The 23,618-nt window shown below is 30.3% G+C and overlaps 2 protein-coding genes across 7 annotated transcripts; both read left to right on the top strand.

Annotated features, from left to right (window-relative positions):
* Positions 1-368: 368 nt before the first annotated feature.
* On the top strand, positions 369-23,104 carry wnd (Mitogen-activated protein kinase kinase kinase 13 wallenda). Of its 5 annotated transcripts, XM_029317192.2 has the most exons (13): positions 369-769; positions 935-1,173; positions 7,298-7,461; positions 12,723-12,994; positions 13,403-13,589; positions 13,668-13,859; positions 14,353-14,779; positions 15,025-15,251; positions 15,539-15,866; positions 19,040-19,431; positions 19,755-19,931; positions 20,238-20,436; positions 20,735-23,104. In XM_029317192.2, the coding sequence occupies exons 3-13, from the start codon at positions 7,328-7,330 to the stop codon at positions 20,852-20,854; spliced, it is 2,655 nt and encodes an 884-aa protein (XP_029173025.1). In that variant the 5' UTR covers positions 369-769; positions 935-1,173; positions 7,298-7,327; the 3' UTR covers positions 20,855-23,104. The 5 variants fall into 5 exon arrangements, with proteins under 5 accessions (XP_029173025.1, XP_085343154.1, XP_029173028.1 ...); XM_085487028.1 differs by having other exon boundaries at positions 369-1,173; XM_029317193.2 differs by lacking the exons at positions 369-769; positions 935-1,173 and adding an exon at positions 1,343-1,544.
* LOC114941985 (uncharacterized) lies at positions 15,873-18,551 on the top strand. Of its 2 annotated transcripts, XM_029317200.2 has the most exons (2): positions 15,873-18,077; positions 18,432-18,551. In XM_029317200.2, the coding sequence occupies exons 1-2, from the start codon at positions 16,315-16,317 to the stop codon at positions 18,433-18,435; spliced, it is 1,767 nt and encodes a 588-aa protein (XP_029173033.2). In that variant the 5' UTR covers positions 15,873-16,314; the 3' UTR covers positions 18,436-18,551. The 2 variants fall into 2 exon arrangements, with proteins under 2 accessions (XP_029173033.2, XP_085343156.1); XM_085487030.1 differs by lacking the exon at positions 18,432-18,551 and having other exon boundaries at positions 15,873-18,081.
* Positions 23,105-23,618: the final 514 nt, after the last annotated feature.

Genomic DNA, 23,618 nt, shown 5'->3' with positions numbered 1-23,618 from the left:
TTATTACATTATAAATATATATATATATATATATATATATATATATATATATATATATTAGCAAAATCAAAACACAAATTAATTCATTATAATTACTGACATCTTTTTATCATAAATATGAAAATAAATATTTATAAATTTCCAATCATTTTAAACATACAAAAATATTCATATATACAAATAATTTTTAAATAATCTTGCTTCACAATTATAATATATATTTTAAGATTATATCTTTCCATTTATTGTCATATCTTGTTTTAGAAACAACATATTAAAAAAAATTTTAACTGAATTTCTCTTTTATTTAATATATTTTTAATATATATTTCACAATTGTAATCTAAGTTGAATTTTCTTCAGGTTTGACAAGATTTATAATGCGAAGAAAAACATCAAAATGACATTGTTAAGAAGAAGGATACGAAACAACATTCTGTATGAAATTATTTTCGAAAAGAGATACTGGAAGAAACATCTCGCTTCCGGACTAGGTCGCAGATAGAGGTTCCTCTCCACTTGTCATCAACGCGACTTGAATATCGAAGAGGCGTGGTTTTGGTGTATAGAAACCTGTTCGTTCTCCGCGCTTTACGAGCATTGTGACGTCGGAGATTCCGATTCCCCTCCGTGGTTCTACACCGGCGCAGGCAGACCTCCTCCTCCACGTTCCGGGCGACCGGGCGCTCTCTGGCGTCGGAGTCATGGGACAACGCGGGACAATCCGCGCCATTTTGTCCAGTGTCCGTCGAACGCGTCGTGCGTCGGGGTGCGTATCCCTACGGGGTTGTTTGTTTGACGCTGTGCGAGCGAAAAATAAATTCGAGAGCGAAGATTTCATTAATTAAGTGCGAATAACGCACGTACGTTATTACGAGCGGACGGGCGTTTGTTGTGCTTGAGGCAGGTGTAATATGTATTACGTGCCTTCTAGATTCGTGTCTGTGGCGACGACGTCCGGCGCGGCTACGAAGAGGAAGACCGTCTTCTCGGATTGCGAGCGCTACGAGCTGCTGCGAGGACAGATGTAGCATCGCGTCGACACGCAACGCTTAATAATTAATTAAATAAACGATTCGGAGGAGAACGTGAATGGCGACGAGGACGACGACGACGATCTCGCGAGGACTCGATCCGGTTGTTGCAATGACGGAGAGTAGCGTTCGGCTGCAGGTGAGTGTTGAGAGAGGGTGGCAGCGCGTTGTTCTGATCGATAAGAGACGCGCGCGCGCGTCTCTTCGTTTATCGTTCATCCTTCTCGTTTCCTCCTCCACGAGAGGAGGAGATACAAAGCGTACGCTCATCCCCTATCACGCGAGAGGGGAAATTTTCACGATTTTTGGTCCTTTCGTCGCTTACGGCACGACGGCGATGGACGGACGCTCGCCGTTTGCTTGTGCAAGTCGAATCCGAGAAAAGTGAAAGCTCGCCTCGACACCGCGATCGTTTCGCCTCGACTCGCGAAGGACCGCTTGTTTTCTGGCTTCAATTTTTTGCACTCGCCGCATTTAAGATGACGTAGACCATATAGACGCCGGGATGAGGTATGTTTAGAGAAAGAAACAAAGGAAAAGTGAAGTTATAGCGTTATAAATATATATATTTGATTTTTTAAGAAAATATGCTTTGCATACAAAATTTTAAAAATTAATTTAGATTAAATATGTTATACATTTGATAGTAAAGGAGAGTGATAGTTTTCATTGATTAAGGTATCAAAGGTCAAAGGGCATATGATGAAAGTGTCTCAACTTATTCTGAAACGTCAATCATTCTTTACTAAAAAAATACAATGTGACATGTCGAACATTTTGCGTTAGCGAACTGTTTTTATGTTATTTTGTTGACGTACGCTTTTATGGTAATTTGCATACCGACGATATTTGGTGCGCATTGATGCGTTCTAGTGCATGTAATCAATTTGCTGATAGTACAAAGTACAACTAGAGTAGCCCATCTCATTATGACGTAGAAAAGAATAAATTAAATTGACACAATAAAACTATCTTATTCGCATTTTTTTCCAAAAGGAAAATAGGTTTTTATTACGATTTGTAATTGATTATTTTATAAATTTTTATATTTATCATATTATTACTCTAATTTATATTTTGATCTTTGTGTTTTTAATTATTTCTATTTATATACTTTGTTTCTTTGCTCCAATTTGAATCAGATTTAATATCAATAATTAACTCTTGTCACTATAGAAATCATCCTATTTCAATTATTGTAGTGCAAAAATGTCAAAGTTTTGAAAAAAAAGATTATGCTTTATTATTGTATTTCAATCTTTTATCAGATTTGTATAAATATAGCAATAATAATTAATAAATGCGAATTATACTATAGGAAGAGATTTCGTTACAGATATTGATTATAAAGAAGGACTCTGAATAATCTATTTTGATAGAAATATTCTTTTATATAAATACCTCATAAAGAGGGCTAAAAGCTATATTAAGAAATTTAAGCATTTAATTTAAGTATAAAATTTTAAAGATTTTTGTTAAATTATCAATGACATACAAATTTTCACTCTTATACTTATTACATCGATTTTTTTATATATATTCTTAATTTTTATTTTAGAAATATATAAAGGAATAGTACTTAATGAATTTAAACACTAATATTAAATAACGCATAAGTATTCTATTATCTAATCTTGTTGTTAGTTATTTTTGTATATATAACAATTAGATGATTAGATATAAATATATATTAAAAATTTCGTCAAAAATTTGAAAAATTTTAATTGCCAATTCATAATATAAAAAATAAATTTAATGTTCGTAGGGTTATTTCTCAAAAAATAAAATTTGATTTATTATATAGGCAAATCTTGGAGTATCACATTTGTTATCAGACAGCATTGCGATCACTAGCCATTATCGGGTGGTGATTTCAATGCCAGGATGCGCAGCAAAAGTATACGCAAACTATCCTTTAAAGATTCAGTTGCGCGATTCATTATGTATATATTTGTTTACGCGATTCCGAGGCGCGGTTTCATTCATACAGCTTCGTGCGATCGATATTACATTATGAGATAAGCACTAAAGATACAATCTTTGAACATGTTTGCGTGTATATTGGTATATATATATATATATTTTTTTTAATTTACTTCTATTTTTACACAAATGCAAGTATTTAATCGCGCGCGCACGAATATACAATGTATTAAAATTCATAATTAGGATCGTTCATTCTTTATTCTTCTTTATGAGGTATTTATATAAAAGGATCAGATATTTCTATCAGAACAGAATGTTTAAAGTCATTTGATACATTCGCTCTATTTTTTTATACATGTTCTTATTAAATAGCCTTTTAACATTTAATTTTAAATTACTTTTAAATGATTTTTCTTTGATCACAGAGCTGCAGAAAATCTGTATAATATTTCCGAAAGAAACTGAAAAATTCAATTTACGATAATCATTTTTTATAAAATATTAGAGCAGGGTTTCCTTCGTAATATTCTTGTTTGACAGTGAAAATTAAAAACATGTTATATAGATAAAAAAAATTAAATTGGGAATTCTAGTATATTGCATATAATAATATCGATACAATTATTATATAAAAATAAATATATACAAATTTTAATCCAGATCAGATTCGATCACTGGATTCTATGTATAAAAGAAATTTATCAATAGAGCTATAATTGACATAGCAAAGAGCTATTTTGTGATTAAATATCGTGGTGGAATAAAATGCATAAAATCTTCACTGAACATTGTTTGAGTATAATGTAAATATCTATATAACGATAGAAAATGCTTTTTTGCGTTTCCTACTTTCACTTTTGTACCTAAAGGTCCGCACCCGTCCTAAAAAAAGGTACTTGCCATTGTGTGCATGGGTCAACCTGCACGCACGCTATTTCGGACATAGTGTTTCTCAACTCATTTATCTATCTCATCGTGTTATCTATAGAAAATAATATTTATGCAATAGATTAAGATAGAGATAAGGAGAAGCTAATTTGAAAATCCATATAAGACTTGATAAAGATGTATTTCTTATTTGCATCTGCATGTTACACAGGGTATTGCCAGGCATAGCATTATCTCTTTTTAATAGATTTGTTCGCAATTTTAGAGACTAGGTTTTTTTAATTAGGGTTGTAAGGGATTGAAACTTTCTAATTAAATTTTAAGTTGTACTTAAGTATTTTCTTTTTGACATAGTTGAAATTAAATAAAGAATAAAGCCAGGTCTACAATAGGTGTAGCAAGCTCTGAGCTTTAACAAATTCACCAATCACAGTCAAAAATGAGGGGAATAATCGACTGTTATTGGTGGATTTCTTAAGGCTTAGAGCTTACTACACCTATTGTAAACCCGGTCTAAGCTTTCATTATCTCTGTAAAATTTCAAAAAACTCTCAGGTAACACATTTCTTACAAAAAATTCTTTTTTAAATTCTATTGTCCACCGAATTCTAATCTCTTTAGCAGGTATATATGTATAGTCAGTGATTCTCAAATCTTGCGTGTACAAAATTGATATTGTTCATATTATGTGAAAATGTATAAACTATGTATTAAAAAATTCTGGCTTTATATGCAATAGTTTTATAGTTCTTGATAGTTTAAACAATTAATTTTTGTTAAATAAATTGATTGAAAATCAATTGAGATAGTAGATGCACACATTCAATATTCAGAAGAATTTATTCTCATTCTTTGTTAAATTTTAAGAGATTTAGAGTTCTATATTAGAGTTTTGGAAAGAGAGAGAACTTTTTAAAAAATATAAAACAGGCATTAAAATTGAATAAGAACAAACGTATAAAACTATTATAAATTATTATAAACATATCAAGGAACTTTTTAACTTTATTTTCAATATATACATATTATGTGAAAAAAATTATAAACTTGACTAAATCGTTCAACTAAATTACTATTTTATTAATTATACATATATTAGTATTTAAGTTAAATATATATTTTGTTATATTTAATGTTATATTTATTTTAAATATTTCTATATGTTCAATTAACACAATAGTATTTAGTTGAACGATTTAGTTAAATTAACAACTTTTTTCAGTGTTTAAAACTTTTCTATTTTTTCCTTTCTGATATATTATTTCGTAGGACTATTATATATATTTCTATATACATTTTATTATCTTATATATATAAATTTTTATAATAGTTCCCATGAAATAATATACCAAAGAGGAAAAGATAAAAAAGAATTTTATACATTATTTTCAAGTTATTCACTCTTTTATATAGAAAGATATCTATATCTGTATGTAATGCATTCATTTCGTGCATAATTATTACTATTATCACTATTATCATTATCACATAAGCGATAAAAATCATCGTAAGATGTTTATCTTCTCTGTTTCTCTCTTTCTCTCACTCTCTCTCTCTCTTTCTCTTCCTTTTTAATAAAGAAAAGAGATTATCTTCTATTTTTTATTTTAGAAAGTATAATATAATATTGCACATAGTCATATGAACAACGAACTAACATATGCGATGTCAGTATTCGCTGCTATTTCTGTCAGATGGCCGCATGTAAGTTATATCTGATCGAAGTCGCAATTTACGGGGTGCATAGAATTAGAACGTGAAGAGTATATATCCCTTTCGTTAAATCCATATCTCTCGTATAGGATTGTTGGCAACTCTTTAAAATATAACCGAGCAGCATTAGTCTCTCGGAACAGACTGTTCTTTCGCAATTTCTCTTATTCATTCTTAAAGTATCATAAAATATTTATTAAATATTTCATATAAAAAATTATATATTATTCATTTTAAAATTCAGCTACGTTAATATAATAATTTAGGAATAAATTTTCCCATATTTTTTAAAGATGACATCCAAAATGAATTGTTTGTGTTATATTATTGTGTTTAACGTAAAGATTTGATGACGATATATTTCAGAGTTTGCCGGGTTTAAGTAACCTGGAACTCGACAAGACTTCGATCCAGGTGCGCAATATTAAACGAAGGCACACCTACGTGTGACTCATTCATGGAGAAATTCCTGCTTTCACCCTTCATGTAAGGGATGTATGTGAAGCGAATATAACTTTTACCCCTCATTTATTGTTCAGTTATCTTTTAAATTCAGAAGAAATACATAAATTTGTAGCTTGATTTATAATTTAAAAAAAATAACGTAATTATATAATTTAAAAACAAACAAAAAGTGCTTATTTGTATTTGCATGTAATATTATTTCTGGTTGAATTTCCACAACATTAAAATCATTTAAACAGTCGGATAATCTTCGGATAATCTACGGATAATGAAAATCAATCAAACAATTTGATTATCGGTTTCTTCAAATTCGTTTCGAAAACACAACTTTTTAAACATGAATTGTTTGGTAATGCAAATTTCTCGAATCTTATGTCTAATGAGTTTTACTTTGGGAAAATTATTTACTAAATTGTTTATTTAATAGCATGATTGTGTATGTGAGCGTTTTTGCTTGCATTTATCTTTTGTTTGCACTTCGGTATAACTTTTCATTGTTTCGCAAACGTCTATCTTAATTATCGGAGAAAAAATACATAAATAACAGGGTCAAATGAGTTTAAAGTCCAAAGAGTCTACGTGTAAAATAAAATAAACCGAGTGCTAAGGTTTGGTATGCGGAGGCAAAAATCCCTCCTTTTACTAGATTGGCATTCCGTTGAACCCGGTTGCCTCTCCATAAATATTATGCCAAAGGTAATTTCTCACTCCTCTCTTTTCGTTTGAGTCCACTTCACAACGTAACAGGCCAACCACACATGGCATCTTGCAGGAGAATAAATTTTTAGCATACCTGAATGCGTAGTGTTGGATGAAATAATCGGCAGCGTCAAACTCAAATTTTTTTAATAATTTTAATTTATACATAACAATATACGCAAAAATTTGGTAAAAATCAGGTTAAATTTTGTTATAACAAGAGACTGCACTTTTGTGATATATAGTGATTGTTAATATTGAAAAATAAGAATGGAATTAATATAATCATTTTATGTTTAGAATAATAATTTAGACAAAAATAATATTTGACAAGTAAAATTTCTTTTTATCTTCATTTTAGCTATTTTTGTTTTCATATTTTTTTAATTATTAACATGTTTCCTTCGTATATATACTTTTGTAATAGTTTCTAAAGAAAATAACATTGAGGAGAGATCCAATATTTGATTTATTATTCAGCAATGTTTTCTCCATTTTTATGTGTGAGCGATTAACGCAGATAACTAATCCATTAATATTAACAATTAGAAATAAATACATCTTTATTTCAGATCTGGCAATAATCTGGGATGTAGACGAGAATGCGCACTCCTGCCGAGATCCTGGCACAATCCGAAATGTATAATCTGGAAACTGAGGAAACAGGAATGTCCGCGGACGTGAGCGGAGTGATTCTGTCATCTCCTCATCCGGAGGCTCACATATTTACTAATAGGTATTTCAGTCTTTATTAATTTTTAAGTAAGTTAATTTCAATCTTAATAATTTTTAAATATCGTGCGCGCCCACCCACACAAAATCTATTTTTAATATATTACTTTAAAAAAATGCCACTTTACAAGAAAAATATCGGCTGTCAAAATATATTACGTTGCAATATATATATATATATATTTCTTCATTAACTTAAATTATCAATTTACATATCAATCGAATATTAAGCCTGATAATATATTCTGTTCTTTTGTATTATATATTTATAAATTCAAAATAGCGCGCGTCGTCTGTGCTCGCGAATTACGTCGCACACTAACAAGCGCGCTGTCACCGTTTCACGGCATATAGCCAGCATACATATATCAGAGCAGATAAGTCGAACAAGAGATAAGGAAGGAATTTAGCAGAGAGAGAAAGAGCGAGGGACAAAGATAGTCTCTCTAGGTCCTCCCCGCAGTCTCCGCTAGTCTCCGCACACCAGTAAATGAGAAATACGCTTTATACGTGGAGTGTCGCCTCGAACTCTCTTGTCTTCGAAGTGTTCAGTGGTGCGACTGCACGACGACGACGACGACGACATTCTTCGTCTTGGTTCGCGTTGCCGGATACTGTTGGTGTACTCCCGTCCATATGCTAAACGCGACGTGATGGTGCTCGCGCGGTTCTTCTTCAAGAAGTCAACGGCGCAGAACGACGGTGATGCCGCCGGTGGCGATGTCGCCGCCGTCGCGGTAATATCCAGCGACGTAACTAGTGCTACAGCGAAGAGGTGAGAGCGAATTTCCCGGGAGCAACAAGCTTGGGAACGCGCTTTCGATAACGATAACACCGTCAACAGTGGTTCCGTTTTCACTCTGCTTTCTCACACCCGAGGTTCCTGATTTGTTATCAATCGTCTCGATGTCGATTCCGAGCCTAACTGTTCCTTATTTACGTTTATAGATTTCGCGACTCGAGAAGATAGCATCGCGTTATAAAAAAAATCTCAAATGCGTCCAATGTCTTTGATTTGTCCCGAAATTGAAAAACGCAAAACTTTGAAATCTAAGCTCTTTCGTCTTTGACTATACTTCATTGTGTTACCAAGAAAAAAACAGATATCTATAAAAAAATCTTAAAAAATTAAGATATCTTTAATTAAAGATATCTTCTTTGATTAAGAATTTAATATGTCACGCTGCGTGAATTTTAAATGTAGTATAACTTTTTCGCAGAATGTTAAGCTTGCTATATATATATATATATATATATATATATATATATATATATATCATTGCTTGTAAACAACAATTATATATACACACACATATAATTAAAGTGTGTTAAAAATATAAATCTTGCCTCTTAATATATCAGCAGTCAAGTGTAATGTCGCAATTTAACCGGCTAGTAAATATTTAGAAGCGACGAAATATATTGTTTTTTAATTAGAAATTTTAATATAAAATTTTAATATACTTACATATATTACGTACGAGTTTCAAACACATATATATATAGTTACATTCCACGCAGCTTCTTGTGTTTATATATTAAATGTGTATTAAGTACACTGTGCAAATTTTGATTATAGTGATTTTTTTTACTGTTAAATATAACTTATACTATAGAAATTACAATCACACATTTACATTAGTTACAAAAATCAAATCTTCAACACGTTTGTACATGTATAATCATATTTAAGTACAATTTTCAATACTTCCGGTTTTTTTTCAATTTTAACTAAATAAACAAGAACGTTTCTATATTTCCTGTTTTTTATACAAAATTGTTCATGTCATTGATATTTAAAATATCGTACTGTTATTATAAGCAATGCAGAATTAACGAAAAAATATCGAGGAAAGGAAAGAGTTTGGATTTTCACTAACGAATTATATAATATAAATGATAATCATAATATCATTGAAAAATATGACTGGAAAGTGCAATATTGCAAATTTTTTAAATTAAACGTGAAAAAATAAATAGGTCAAATATGTATTTTTTAAAACTCTATGTATACGTATATAGAAATTTATATGTAATAGCGAGATGAAATCGCGCCCAATACGTATCGTAATGTTTACGGCGACAAGCACGGCCCTCATTGAGTGACGCCAGCAGACAGCTGATACGAAGGCCACGGTAAACGTGCATGCACATACCTACTGTGCGTTTACTTGACTCGCGTTCGCTATGCAGTATGTACATTAACACTCGGTTTCTTGCTTGCCTGCGAATGGAGACGATAAGAAAAGAGACTAGGGGAGGACAGTATGAAAACAATCGGTTTATCTTAAAACCGACGCAATCCTTTGCCAAGGGCACTGTCGCTCGTGACTTCAAGGCTACTTTCACTCCCTTAAATGGATATATCTCTCTCTCTTTTACGTACCAATATATCCTTGTATAAATTTACTCTTGTATGGATTAAAAAATGGACAGTAGCGATTTATTTTTATTAAGAAAATTTATTAGGAAATTAAACTTTTAATTTTTAATTATTTATTCAAAAATATGTTTTTACAATGATACATAATATTACGATAAATAATTCTTCGTTGAAAAAATATTTTTTTTTCTTTTTGATCTTTTTAAAAGAGTTGAAATTTGAAATTTAAAATTAAATCTTGATCACCGGAATTTCAGAATAATATCAACGTTTCAAAAATACAACTAGCATTCCTACGACATGACATAGTATACATAGTAATTGTCGACTGTCATCGATTGAGCACGTGGTGTGATAACGTCGGCGTGAAAATACAAGCGATATATCGGCACTTTGATATTTTTTTTACGACTCATTTTTTCTATTTCTGCTGCCAAATGTATATTGGCTATGACTTATATAAAATCGGTTAAATCGTATTCCTAGGCGATTCTTTTGCTTAACATCACGCACTTTGTATTAATTATTTATCAATTAGATTAACAGTTTATAGCTAATTCAAACACAACATTCTGATTTATTTATGCAATTTCTTTCGCACGCGCGCGGAATTTCTATTTTTCTTTTTAGATTTTATATCACATATGATATAAGGAATATTTATCATCTTGGAAGCTAGATCAAATTTAAATTAACTTTATATACGAAATTATCAATAAAAAAAGATGAAATAAAGAAAGTTACATTTATTCAAGATTATTGAGATTAAGTATTCAAGATATAAAATAAATAAATTATCTTTCTTATTATTTGTACATTATGACATAAATGTAATATTCAAATAAATATACATAGATTTTTTAGAAAATATACTAACTTATATTTAGTATATTTGATTTTCTCCGAATTTGGCTAGATCTGTTCGTGAAATGTGAAAGAAACATAGTATGACTATTACTATAAGTTAAATTTAGGAATATGTACTTGTATCATGCAACACCCACATACAGTCATATATAAAGAGCACAATCGATATTCGCGTTGCACGTCACATTGTTACATTCCGTTTCAAAGGTTTGCTAAGATCACATAACAAATGAAACATTTGATAACGCGATATGATATTATCAAAGCCGGTAATATGAATCTTCACAATAAGTATAAAAAGTTGCATTCGATTAATCAAAATTATATAGTGTGCGTGACATTTTTTTCGCGATACGAATACGATATTGATGTTTAGTACACAAAAATCTAATAAGCGTCGATCGTAATCTAAAAAATAAATTTCTCGACTAATCTGGCGTCGATTTTTGAGAAAAATTTATTAACACGAATTTTTCAATATATATATATATATGTGTGTGTGTGTGTGTGTGTGTGTGTGTGTGTGTGTGTGTACATATATTCACAAGAACAGTAGCTTTCTAATCAAATTTAATTAATCAACATGATAAAACTATTGGGCGCAGAATCTTATCTAATTTGATCTAAATTTGCAAAAGTTCAAAAATTTATAGAAGTCTTTTTTGTGAAATGTTTTTATTTTCAAACTCTTTATTAGTGTTTTAATTAATAAGGGAAAACAGCAATTAATTAGAGCCATCAAATTTGTGTGTTTTGTTCCATAAATAAGTAAACATTGATGTTCTATCAGGAATAATGAAAGGTTGCTCTGCTTATCAGATGCGTTCGTATTCACAGAGAGGAAGTGTGTTCACTACCTATTGTTAGCCGTGAAAAGTCATTGACACAAACGCAAACCACTTCATGCCACGTGTAACTCTAAAAAACGTCCGTGTAGGAACAGTGCAACTATTATCGATGTTACCTTCGCAATATCAGATTATTTAGGGACAATCAATAATGAAAAGAGTTTTATATATATATATATAAATGTTTTAATAGTATTAAAATAATATTAAAAAGTTTTAATAGTATTATGTTTTATTTTTAATTTTATAATGGTATGTTATATTACAATGTATAGTCATAGTATGTTATACGTAATATTATGTTTTATAATAATATTATATTTTTCATAGTAATATGTCTTAAAAATTATAAAAAGTGACAAAATAGTATCAGAGATCTCATTCCGATCATCACTCTTGAGAGTAGATTAAAAGTCTGCTTCTCTTGTTATTGAAATTCAGATTATAGTTTATCAGTTGATAATTGACGTACGAAGATTTCGGAATTTCAATACTTCTAATACAAATGTTACCAATAAATCGTACAGTTTATAATTCTGTTACATTGATATTGATATTTATATTTTATGTTGAAAATAATTCAAAATTCAATTATTTTAATTAAATACGAATAATATTCGCGTACGCAATTAATCGTATACTGAATAACACTAAATACAAATCAGACTATTCGTTGATTGATATCGTTGGCGTGACGTACGATATATACGTCATTTCTTATCGTTCATCGGACTGCACAAAGATAAAATCACGTACAATTAATTCATTTTTCTTTAGTACTAATTCTATGCAACTTATATCGAGATAAATTTCTTGTGCTTTTAAATTAATTTATTTTGTGCCCGTATAATATGCAAAATATATTAATATAACAAGAATATAAAATTTTACCCCTCTGCGCATCGCTGCATAGTTTAGAAACTATTTCATTGGAAGAAATATTAAAAAGAAAATTAAAAATACATTAAATATAATAGGAAAAACTAATATATTATATATAAGATTCGAATAAATAATTTTCTTCTTAAGATTATATATTATAAAAATGAAATAATAATTGAAATTCAGAAACATCTATATGTGTGTGTTTGTATGTGTATATATGTAGTGAACTATAAATATAATTTACATTAAAAGATAAGAATGTAAATATTTATATATTTTTAGCATGTTATGCATTCAAGAAGAGCTGGCTCAGTTGAGTGAAATTGGGGCAAGTCCTGAACGACTAATCACCGAATTGCGAGAAGTTCAATTACCAAATAGTAATCCGAATTCAGGAAGTAGTTCTAGCGGTACAGCAACAAAATGCGCTCCCGAAACGGAAAGCATCGATTCTCAGCGATCGAATTGGGTCGAAGGTATACTGGGATGCATGCGTCCTGTTTGGACGATGTTATCAAAGGCAGCTATTAATGAAAAAATTAAGAATCTTGCAAGTAAGTTATATGTATAAGTTTTTATATGATTATGTAGCTTTATTTATCTATTATGTTTCTTTCTTTTTTTAATTAAGTTGTAGTCTCTTAAAATAATTTTTATATATTTAATATAAGATTTTATATTTCATATGCAATAAGAATTGACAAAAATGTAAAATATCATTATAATTGTCATAATATTCTGTACAATTGTTTCAAGAGATGTGTTTGAAACAAAAATAAATTAAAGCTATAGTCTGCATAATCAATTTCAAATATTCTTTGCATTTAAAATAGAATCTAGTAGTGATATAAAGTTATGAATATAATGCATTTTTGCTTTGAATCTGAAAGATAAATCAATAACTTTGAAATTGTTATATGTTGCATTTTTTTGGTGAGTGATTAATATGAGTTGTGTTTTAGCGGATGATTGGGAGATACCTTTCGGAGATATCAGCGAGATGAAGTGGGTCGCATCCGGGGCTCAAGGTGCAGTATTTAAAGGAAAATTAAATAGGGAAATCGTAGCTGTAAAAAAGGTGAGGGATCCGAAAGAGACTGATATACGCCATTTAAGAAAGCTCAATCATCCGAATATCGTACAATTCAAGTAAGGGCTACTTTTTATTCTTGTCTACTATTATGGCATAAATTACATTATAAAATACTTATTGTTTAATGCTTACAGAGGAGTCTGTACAAAACCTCCTTCCTATTGCATAATAATGGAGTTTTGTCCATTTGGACCATTGTATGACTTTCTGAGAACTGGAGAACCGGTTCCTCCTGTCAGATTGGTGTCATGGTCAAAAGAAATTGCTGCAGGAATGGCATATCTTCATGCTCATAAAATCATACATAGAGATCTCAAAAGTCCAAAGTAAGTAAACAACAAAATAAATAACATTTTTTAAAAATAAAAACAGACTACTTTTAGATTTATTGAATTCTAGATCTATCAAGCATTGATCGACATTTTTTGTGTTATAAGCAATATAAAATAAAAATTAACTACTTTAACAAACTTTAGATATAACATTATGAATTAATTTTTCGATTAATTTCAAATAAATGCAGATACAATTTTAAGATTAGTTACAAAGATATTTGATATTAGAAATCAAGAATTATTAAATTGATTTTTCTCGACATTTTATTAAGAAAAAATCAACTTTGGCTAAACAATTCATTAATGATTCGAGATAAATGTGTATATATGTGTATTTATGAGATACTCATATGAATTTAATTAAAAGAAATTGACGATATAAAATGAAGTATTGTAAATAAAATATATCTAAAACCTATTATTATTTATTATTATTATAATCTATAATTGCTATGAAATAATGAGAGAATTATGATGTCCATAGCGTTCTAATAGGACAAGACGAAGTACTGAAAATCAGCGATTTCGGCACGAGTAGACAATGGAATGAAGTTAGCACGAAAATGACTTTTGTCGGTACTGTGGCGTGGATGGCACCGGAAGTAATCAGAAATGATCCTTGCTCGGAAAAAGTGGATATATGGTCGTATGGCGTTGTGTTATGGGAATTGTTAAGCGGCGAGATACCTTACAAGGACGTGGATTCCTCTGCTGTTATGTGGGGAGTGGGCAGCAATTCTCTACACCTGCCAATTCCCACTAGTTGCCCAGAGGGTTTTGGACTGCTGGTCAAGCAGTGCTGGGCGACCAAACCGCGTAATAGGCCCTCTTTCAAACTTATCGAGATGCATCTTAACATTGCAGCCGTCGATGTATTGTCCTTGGAACCCGAGGATTACTTTAAGGCACAGGTAATATTATTGTTTTGTTTAGTTTTATTATGCGACATTAATGTAAAACAAATTTTCAAAAATCTAAACTAAAGTGTTTGAATAGATGATAATAAATCTATTGCCATTTAAAGTATTTGTTAAACAAATCAGATATTTTTTTAAGAAGAAAAGAAAAAAATTTATTAAAAAATAATGGATGACTAGTATTCTCTTTGCAATCATTAATCAAAATACATAGAGAGACAACATTTTTTTTGTTACAGCGATCTTGGAAAAAAGAGATACAGGAGCATATGGAACATATGCCGCTGTTCACTAATACCAGTCCACGTTTCGAAAATGACCTAATTCTACGAAGGAAGAATGAATTACGGCAAGCTCAAGATGTCAGAGAACATTACGAACGTAAACTTGAACGCACTAACAACTTATACCTGGAATTAAACTCTATTCTACTGCAATTGGAGTTACGCGAACGAGATGTGATAAAGTGAGGAAAATATTATATTATAATTAAATTAGATAAAATTAAATAAAAAGAAATATGTTATAAATATATATATATATATCCCATCAAAAAAAAAAAATATATAGATATATATATAAAATATATATATATACAATATATAAAGTAAATATGTATTATGTTACAAATTATACATTTCTTTAATAGCAACAACGTTACCGCTTGGCAAAATTGCGTTCTGTATTTAAATATTTTTATTTTATTAAGATGCACCCAAACATATATGAAAATAAATGTTTTATTTGTCTTAGGAGAGAACAGCAATCGACAGGATACAAGCAATACAAGAAACGTCTTGTCCGTCCTTTATTGAAGGCTCAGGAGAGGCTATATCGCAAACGGAATGGCACAGTGCAGTTCTCCACTTCCTCAACGCCCACTACTCCGCCATCGCCCACGGATTCGCCGCAGAGTCCCATCAAAGCTCTCATGTATACGCAACTGAATGAATCCAATCAACCAGAAACTGTTTTGGCATCAAACAATAGTTTCAAACAACGTAAATACAGGCATCGTAGAGTTGGCTCAGGTTGTGGTGTGAGTTCCAGTCCTAGATCGAGTCCTTATCGTGAAAGAAAAGTGAGGATTTAACAAATAGTAACTTATGATAGATTATAAATCAATAGAGCATATTAAGGGGAGATATACACCTAGCATGGTCGAAAAAATCGATTTTTTTTTTGCATTTTCTTGATGCTTGAGGTCTCAAGAATATCTGGTTAAAATTGCAAGTCAATATCTCGATAAATAACGAAGTTACAGCCGAGAGAGTAAACCGTCTCCGAGAGCGCGCCGTACCGCCTGTTTTGCGGCCGAGCCGAGAGGCAGCGACCCTTCGAAGAGAGCGTGTCTAGACCTGTTTTACGATTCTATTGTGTTTTCGGGCGTGGTCGGGTCCAGGTATAACGCAAATATCACACGACCGTTATTCTTTGCCGGAAATTGGACGCGTTTCGTCAGTAACTTGCCGTTCGTGCAACTGTGCGTTACAGTGAGTTTTCGTCTGTGAATACATATTCTGAGGAAAATGGATAACAGATATAAAGGTTCTCGGGAAGCTCATCAATCCGGATCTTTTCGCAAAGATCGAAGCAAGAAGAAGATACCGCCCAAAAATCGAAATACTGCCGAAAAAGTAGAACTTTCCGACGAGAATATTAGTTCCAGTGCCAAAAAATTGAAGACTGATCGTGAGACATCCGCACCAGAAGATCCAAACATCGGGTATCGAATTTTGAATTTTCTGGCAGTGTTTTCTGCCTTATCGGAATGTGTAAAATGCAAAAAGTGTGATAGTGATGTTCGATTCTCAATAGAAAGCACTCGAGGGCTCGGTTTTAAAATTGTAGTTTCGTGTTCATCGTGCAAACCGACTTTTATTCCTTCGTGCCCGTACATCAAGACTGCTTACGAAATAAATACACGATTCTTTTTTGTTATGCGTTTATTGGGGATTGGTTTGCGTGGAGCTATGAAATTTTGTGGCCTCATGGATTTACCGCCTCCGGTTCAACAAACGACGTATGATATGATAATTGAGAACATTCATTCTGCTGCTTCAAGTATTGTTCAATTGGTGTTAAAACAAGCTGTAAAAGAAGAACAACAGGAAATAATAAAACAAAATTCGAGTGATGATATCAAAAAACTGACCATTTCAGGAAATGGTACGTGGCGAAAACGTGGTTTTACCTCATTATATGGAGTTGCGGTTCTCATTGGTCACTTGACAGGAAAAGTCGTTGATTTCATTGTAAAGTCTGCTTATTGTGTTGAATGCAACTATTGGAATAAACACGTCAATACCGAGCAATATCAGGAATGGAAATCTAATCACGAAGAAAATTGCCAGGCGAATCATGTCGGATCGGCAGGCAAAATGGAAGTAGACGCCATGAAGGAATTATTTTCAAGATCTGTCGAAAAGCATGGAGTTATGTACATTAATTACGTCGGGGATGGCGACTCTAAGACGTACACGGGATTAGTGAATGCGAAACCGTATGGTGATGAGATTGAGATTATAAAAAAAGAATGCGTGGGACACGTTCAAAAGCGAATGGGAACCCGTCTTCGCGAATGCAAGAAAAAAAATCCTGGAATCGGCGGCAAAAACAAATTGACGGCAAAGTTTATAGACAAACTGAGCATTTACTATGGCTTAGCCATTCGAAGAAACAGTAACTCCAAGGATGACATGAAAAAAGCGATATGGGCAACATTCTACCATTACGGCTCAACAGACAGCAAGCCTGAACATCATTTTTGTCCCGAAGGCCCGGAATCGTGGTGCAAGTGGCAACAAGCGAAAGCTAAAGGAGAACTGAGGAATTTCCGTCACGATTATTCAGCATTGCCAAAAACGGTGTTAGATCCCATCAAACCAATTTACGAAGACCTCAGCAATGACAAATTGTTGGAACGCTGTGTTGGCGGATACACACAAAACAGCAATGAGAGCTTCAACCAACTTATTTGGAAGATAGCTTCAAAAACGATGCACAGCGGGGCCAAAATTGTTAACATTGCTGCATTTCTTGCAACATGCACGTTCAACAATGGTGTCACGTCATTGTTAGAAATTATGAACGTATTAGGAATATCAGTCGGATCGGGCGCGCACTTGTACGCTGCGCAAGAAGACGAAACTCGCATAGCGAAAGCCGAGCTGCAAGCGCAAGAACAGACTAAAGAAGGTCGAATACGGCGCCGACAACAAAATTTAGAAAATATGAACATTCCGTCGACCGTAGAAGACTTACACTATGGGCCTGGTATCGATGATTCCATGTAAGTTGACAAATTTAATGATTTATTCATTCCCAAATTTTCAAACGCGTTTTTCTCAAAACCACGTTTTTCAAATCGGTACCCAAAATTTCTCGAAAACCAATGAACCGATTGCCTTGAATTTTTTTGTGGTTATTCTATACATCATTATCTAGTACTTGTCATAGGATTTTTTTTTTCGTTGCTTAGTTTTTGTTTTATAGGCAAAATAATAACTAATTTTTGGTCGAAAAATCGCTATGTTATGTTCAAACGTCCGCCATTTTGTCATAAATCGATATTTTCAAAATCGGCTATGATAAGTACTAGATTATAGTATCTAATTTAATAATCTTTTTGGTTTTTTTGTTTCAGATGATTTTTGAAGAAACGCCAGTGGGTACCGTTTACCCGGATTTTCTTACGGCGCTCCAAAGATTATACCACAACCTCGTCAATTTTTGATTTTTTTTAATAAAAAAAATTGGACATATTCCTGAATGTGTATACTTTTAGATAGAAAAACCCCCAATCCGAAATTTCAAATAGTTTTCCTTAAAAAAATTCACAAAGATGACCTTTTTTCCGGCTCCTAGGTGTATATCTCCCCTTAAGAATAACAGATATACATTTATATTAAATCTTTTAGTATCTTATACTTTCAAAAAATATACATAAAATTTAAAGTTAATGTTTTGAATCAGTTTGAAATAAATTCTTTGATAAAAAAACATTTACTTTTCTTTTAATTTATTATATTCAACTGTTTAAATTATTTGACAAAATTTCTAATTCTACAATGAATTAAGTAATATTATCTCATAAAAAATAGATGTATTCATCCTTTATCCTTCTTTGAAAAAAATTCAAAAGTTTTTATATTTTTTTGCAAAAAATATTTTATTCTGTATTAATTAATTATCTTATGTAATCAACAAGAATCTGTATTATACATATGATAATATTACGCTTTTTATTTACAGAGCCTAGAGGTATCTGTAAGATTCATTGATAATCACACACAAACGGACATCATGGACATCAGTGAAATGGATCATGCCTCGATGGCGAATATGGCATCTTCCTCGCCAGAAAAATCCTCTTTGGAAACTATCAGAAAACACTCATTGAATAAACAAGCAACGGAATGTATAAACGGAAATCCGATTTTACCAGAAACGCATTATTCAATGATAACTAGTTCATGCTCCAGTCCCGAACCCTTGAATGAAAATAATTCTAATGGAAACGAACGTTTGAAAGATTATAGCGACGACGACAATCTTGAGACGCTTGGTAGAAAAGTCAGTGAGATTATTATTGCGAATCGCCTCATTATTGACAATGGAAACGGTGATGATATAATTTCTCATAGGTATTGTATAATATCTAAGATATATAATTATATCTAAAATATATAATTTATTTTTAATAATTATTATATATATAATTTTATTATACATATATATATATTTCTTAGAAGTGTATAACAAGATATAATTATATTTTCTATTATTTATCATATTAAGAAATTTATTCATTTTTATTATTATTTTATTAATTTATATATTCTATTTTCTTTGAATAGTAATTTTTAAAACTAAAGATGCATAAATTTGTATCACTAAAGAATTAATTTTAACGTAAATATAATTCATTAAACCAATTTATATATATATATATATATATATATAATAGAAATAAAGAAGACTCGGGCAAACTTCCTGGACTTTATGCAGAGCAATCCGATATTAAGCTACGAAATTCTTCAGACAATACAGATGATCGCGAAGACGATGCTTGTGAAGAAAGCTGGACCGATGAAGAGGGAGAGGATCCAAGCTATACTTACAATTATTCTTTGAGACGAAGAAGGTAATATATTTCAATACATTTAAATAATGAATCTAATACAATATTTTTACAATTATTTTACATTTTATTGTATAATTATTTATCTTAAAATTTCGAATAATTTAGTGTAATAGTTTAATTTAAGGTTCAAGAGTTTCAGAAAAATTTTAATTTGAAAAAATTTTAACTTTAAACATTTATTCAGAAATCTTTAATAGAAATATTTTTGTATAGTAATAAAATGTATCTTAAAAATATTAACGAGTATTGAAATGTTTGCTTTTATCAAAAAATAATTAAGACATAACTATTCTCTTTATTGAATAGTATTGCAAGGAAGCCAATTGGTCCTGGCTGCAGATTACGAAGATCTAAGCCAACAATACCTGGGAGAATACAGGGGGCATTAGCTTCTGATGAGGAGAATACTTCTGAATATTCACATCCTCCGTCCAGTCAAACCTCCACCTTAGAGAGTAATCCAGATGTTCAAAGGGTTCTTCGTAATGTACAAAATTCTCAAAAAGTAAGTAAATTAAATCTTATTTTTACGTGATATGAATTTTAATAATTTAAAAAATAATGCAAAATAACTGTAAGAAGATATAAACTTATTATTACAAATAAATATACTATGTGTACGTATATATTACACATACATTATTTTTACATATATTTAACACATTTTTAATTGTTTTTAAAATTTTAATTTCTGAGTCATTTGATTTTTTGACAAGTAATAATTTAATTTTATAAATAATGTGATATATTTCTTTTACAAGATATACATATACAAAATGAAAAACTGTTTTATTTAACTTTAGAGAAAGGAAATAGACGACGCTTCTGATACATCGAGTCAATCGGAAACGGACGAAGTCAGTGAAGTTACAATCGCGTCTCAACCAGCGAATGGAACTATGAAAATGGAGAGTCGGGTATAAGTGTATTGTAGTATAATTTTTATATTTGATTTATATGAACGCGCTATATTGATAGGGTAGAGTTATTGCCTAAAATAAAATTCGATAATTACAACATTCTTCATTCCGTAACTTATGTTAAATATTGTAGATATTTATCTATTCATATATGTGTGTTTACATGCACACATAAATAATGACATACATATAGATACACATACATAGTGCATACGTCACATACCATATACATATATACTAAAAATTGTTTAGGAAAATAATAGTAAATGATTGAGAATTCGAGATTTTACATCTCAATTGAATATTAAAGTCGTATAGTCTTCACAACATTCTTCATCAATGTATATGATCAATTGCATATATAAATTAGTAAAGAATTAGATTAATATTGCTCAAGTTTATTTGAGTATACATAAGATTTTTTATAGCATATATGCATACCGTATGAGATCATGAATTTAGATTTATAATGTAATTTTCGTCCAACAAATCGAAATATTGCTTTGAAAAATGTTATTTCACAAATGAATCATTGATATCATTCGAAAACGCTACATGCATCGTATATTATATACGCTCCGACAGTCATTCACTAGATTCATTAGTGAATGTTAAAGTATATATAATGCCCAACATACATACTTCAGCAATCATATATTTATTTTTTCATGGTATTTTGCATCTACTAATTTAATAATTATTTTTGAATAAAACGCCTATACGGGTCATTTTTAAGTCACAAATTTAATTTTAAACTGTGCATATACTCAAATTGGCATGGACATTTTTTGCGCATTGAACAACTCTTCAAATTTATATATATATAATATTATTTATATATAAATTTGAAATATATATATATAAATAATATATATATATATATAAATTTGAATATATATTTATATATATATTATTTATATATATATATTTCAAATTTATATATAAATTTATAAATATATTATTTATATATTTATTTATATATATTATAATATAATATTATTATATTATATATATACATATATATGTCTATGTCAAATAGAAAGGCAGCTATAAGTAGTAAGATGCTTTTCATAATTCTAAAAGCATCTGACTAATGATATTATGTATATGCGCAGTTTAAACGCAAATTAAAAAAATGGAAAAGAGAGAAAAAGAAGATCAAATAAATCTCTCAAAATGGAATAACACGTACAATATAACGATAATGAATTGAACGAATTTTATTATGACATAAGTGCCTATGGCAATTTGCATGCATCGACCGCGTTCAAGTGTCTAATGAAAAAGTTAGAATATTAATAATATTATATATAATAAATAATATTATATATATGTATATTTTATATGTATATGTAATAAATATTATATATAAATATATATTAATAAATATGCACAATTTAGTTTTGAAGCATGTATCGAAAGATATTATTGTACCTGTATCGATCTTTTATATTTGCAATATATTATGGGTACAAAAAGACGTTTAGACAAAAATGAATAGAAAAAAATACAAAAATATAAAGTTTGCTTCCCTGAAAGCTACTCCATTTACATAATAGGAGAATTATTTTGTGTCAATGTATGTATCTCCTAAGAAAACGCTCATACGTAAAGAACTTAATTTTTTTTACTTCACAGCCAACAAAAGTCAAAAAATAAGTAAGCGACTATGTACTTATTGATTTCAGCCTTAAGCATTTATATATAGTTTACGATGTGAGTTATATTGTAAGCGAAATAGTCAAACTTGGCTAGACTGCACACGAAAACTTCATACTCATTCCGTGAATATTACCAGTACTAATAATTATTGTAAGCTATATATTATATTTCTCACATACACATACCCATGAACTGTTGCGTTTACTCAATTATCGAAAAGAATGATGTTTTGCATCCATCTATTGTACCTGCTTTGAAACTCAAATTGCCTTAATGACAATTATATATTACATCTGTAAATATACACATAGACAATACTATACCGAAATTTTTAGCGAGTTAAGAATAAGATAAAATAAAAATTTGGATGTGCTCATTTAAACGAAATAATTTCTAAGGCGTATTATTAGAGAGATGTACTTTGTAGTAATCATACATATTGTATCCACACCTCATACATTATGCGAGTAGTTGCATAAATTGTTCCTTTTCGTGCAGTGGCAGCTAAAACTGACAAGTTCTATTATTATATAATAATAGAAGTAGTACACAAAATTTGTGTTATACATAAAATAAAGTTGATTTACAGGACGTTTCATCTCTATACACTTCATTCTTTGTACAAATCTGACGAATATGGAAATATATTACGATGAATTGTACAAAGTTTACCAGAACATTTGAAAGAGTATTTTAATACATAATCTGTACTTTTTGAAAAATGATTTAAGTAATAGCTTTTTAAACTTTTTTCTTTTCTATATGATTACTTTATTTTAAAAAGAAAGTTATTAATCATATAATAATAATAAACATACAAAAGCGCAAATTTCGACGATTAGTTAAACGTTATTTATTAGTTTTTTGTAAATAGCGAAATTTTCATAAATATAAGCAACTTGTAAATAGAAACAGTTGACATTGATAACAATTATTGTAAAATCGAATTTGCAAGAACTGTACTATATATATTGCGAATTGTGACTTGAATGTCATGTCATATATATTTAATCTGATATCTTACAAGCTTCTACAATGAATTCTTATTTATATCAGATTTGTTTACTTAAATAATTAAATTTTTAGTACATATAGTGCACATTGA

The sequence above is a fragment of the Nylanderia fulva genome, unplaced genomic scaffold, assembly GCF_048542155.1.
Source record: "Nylanderia fulva isolate GAGA-0341 unplaced genomic scaffold, ASM4854215v1 Scaffold5, whole genome shotgun sequence".
NCBI classification, from domain to species: domain Eukaryota; kingdom Metazoa; phylum Arthropoda; class Insecta; order Hymenoptera; family Formicidae; genus Nylanderia; species Nylanderia fulva.
The sequence above is the reverse complement of the archived record's forward strand: the minus strand, read 5'-3'. Positions and strand labels throughout refer to the sequence as shown.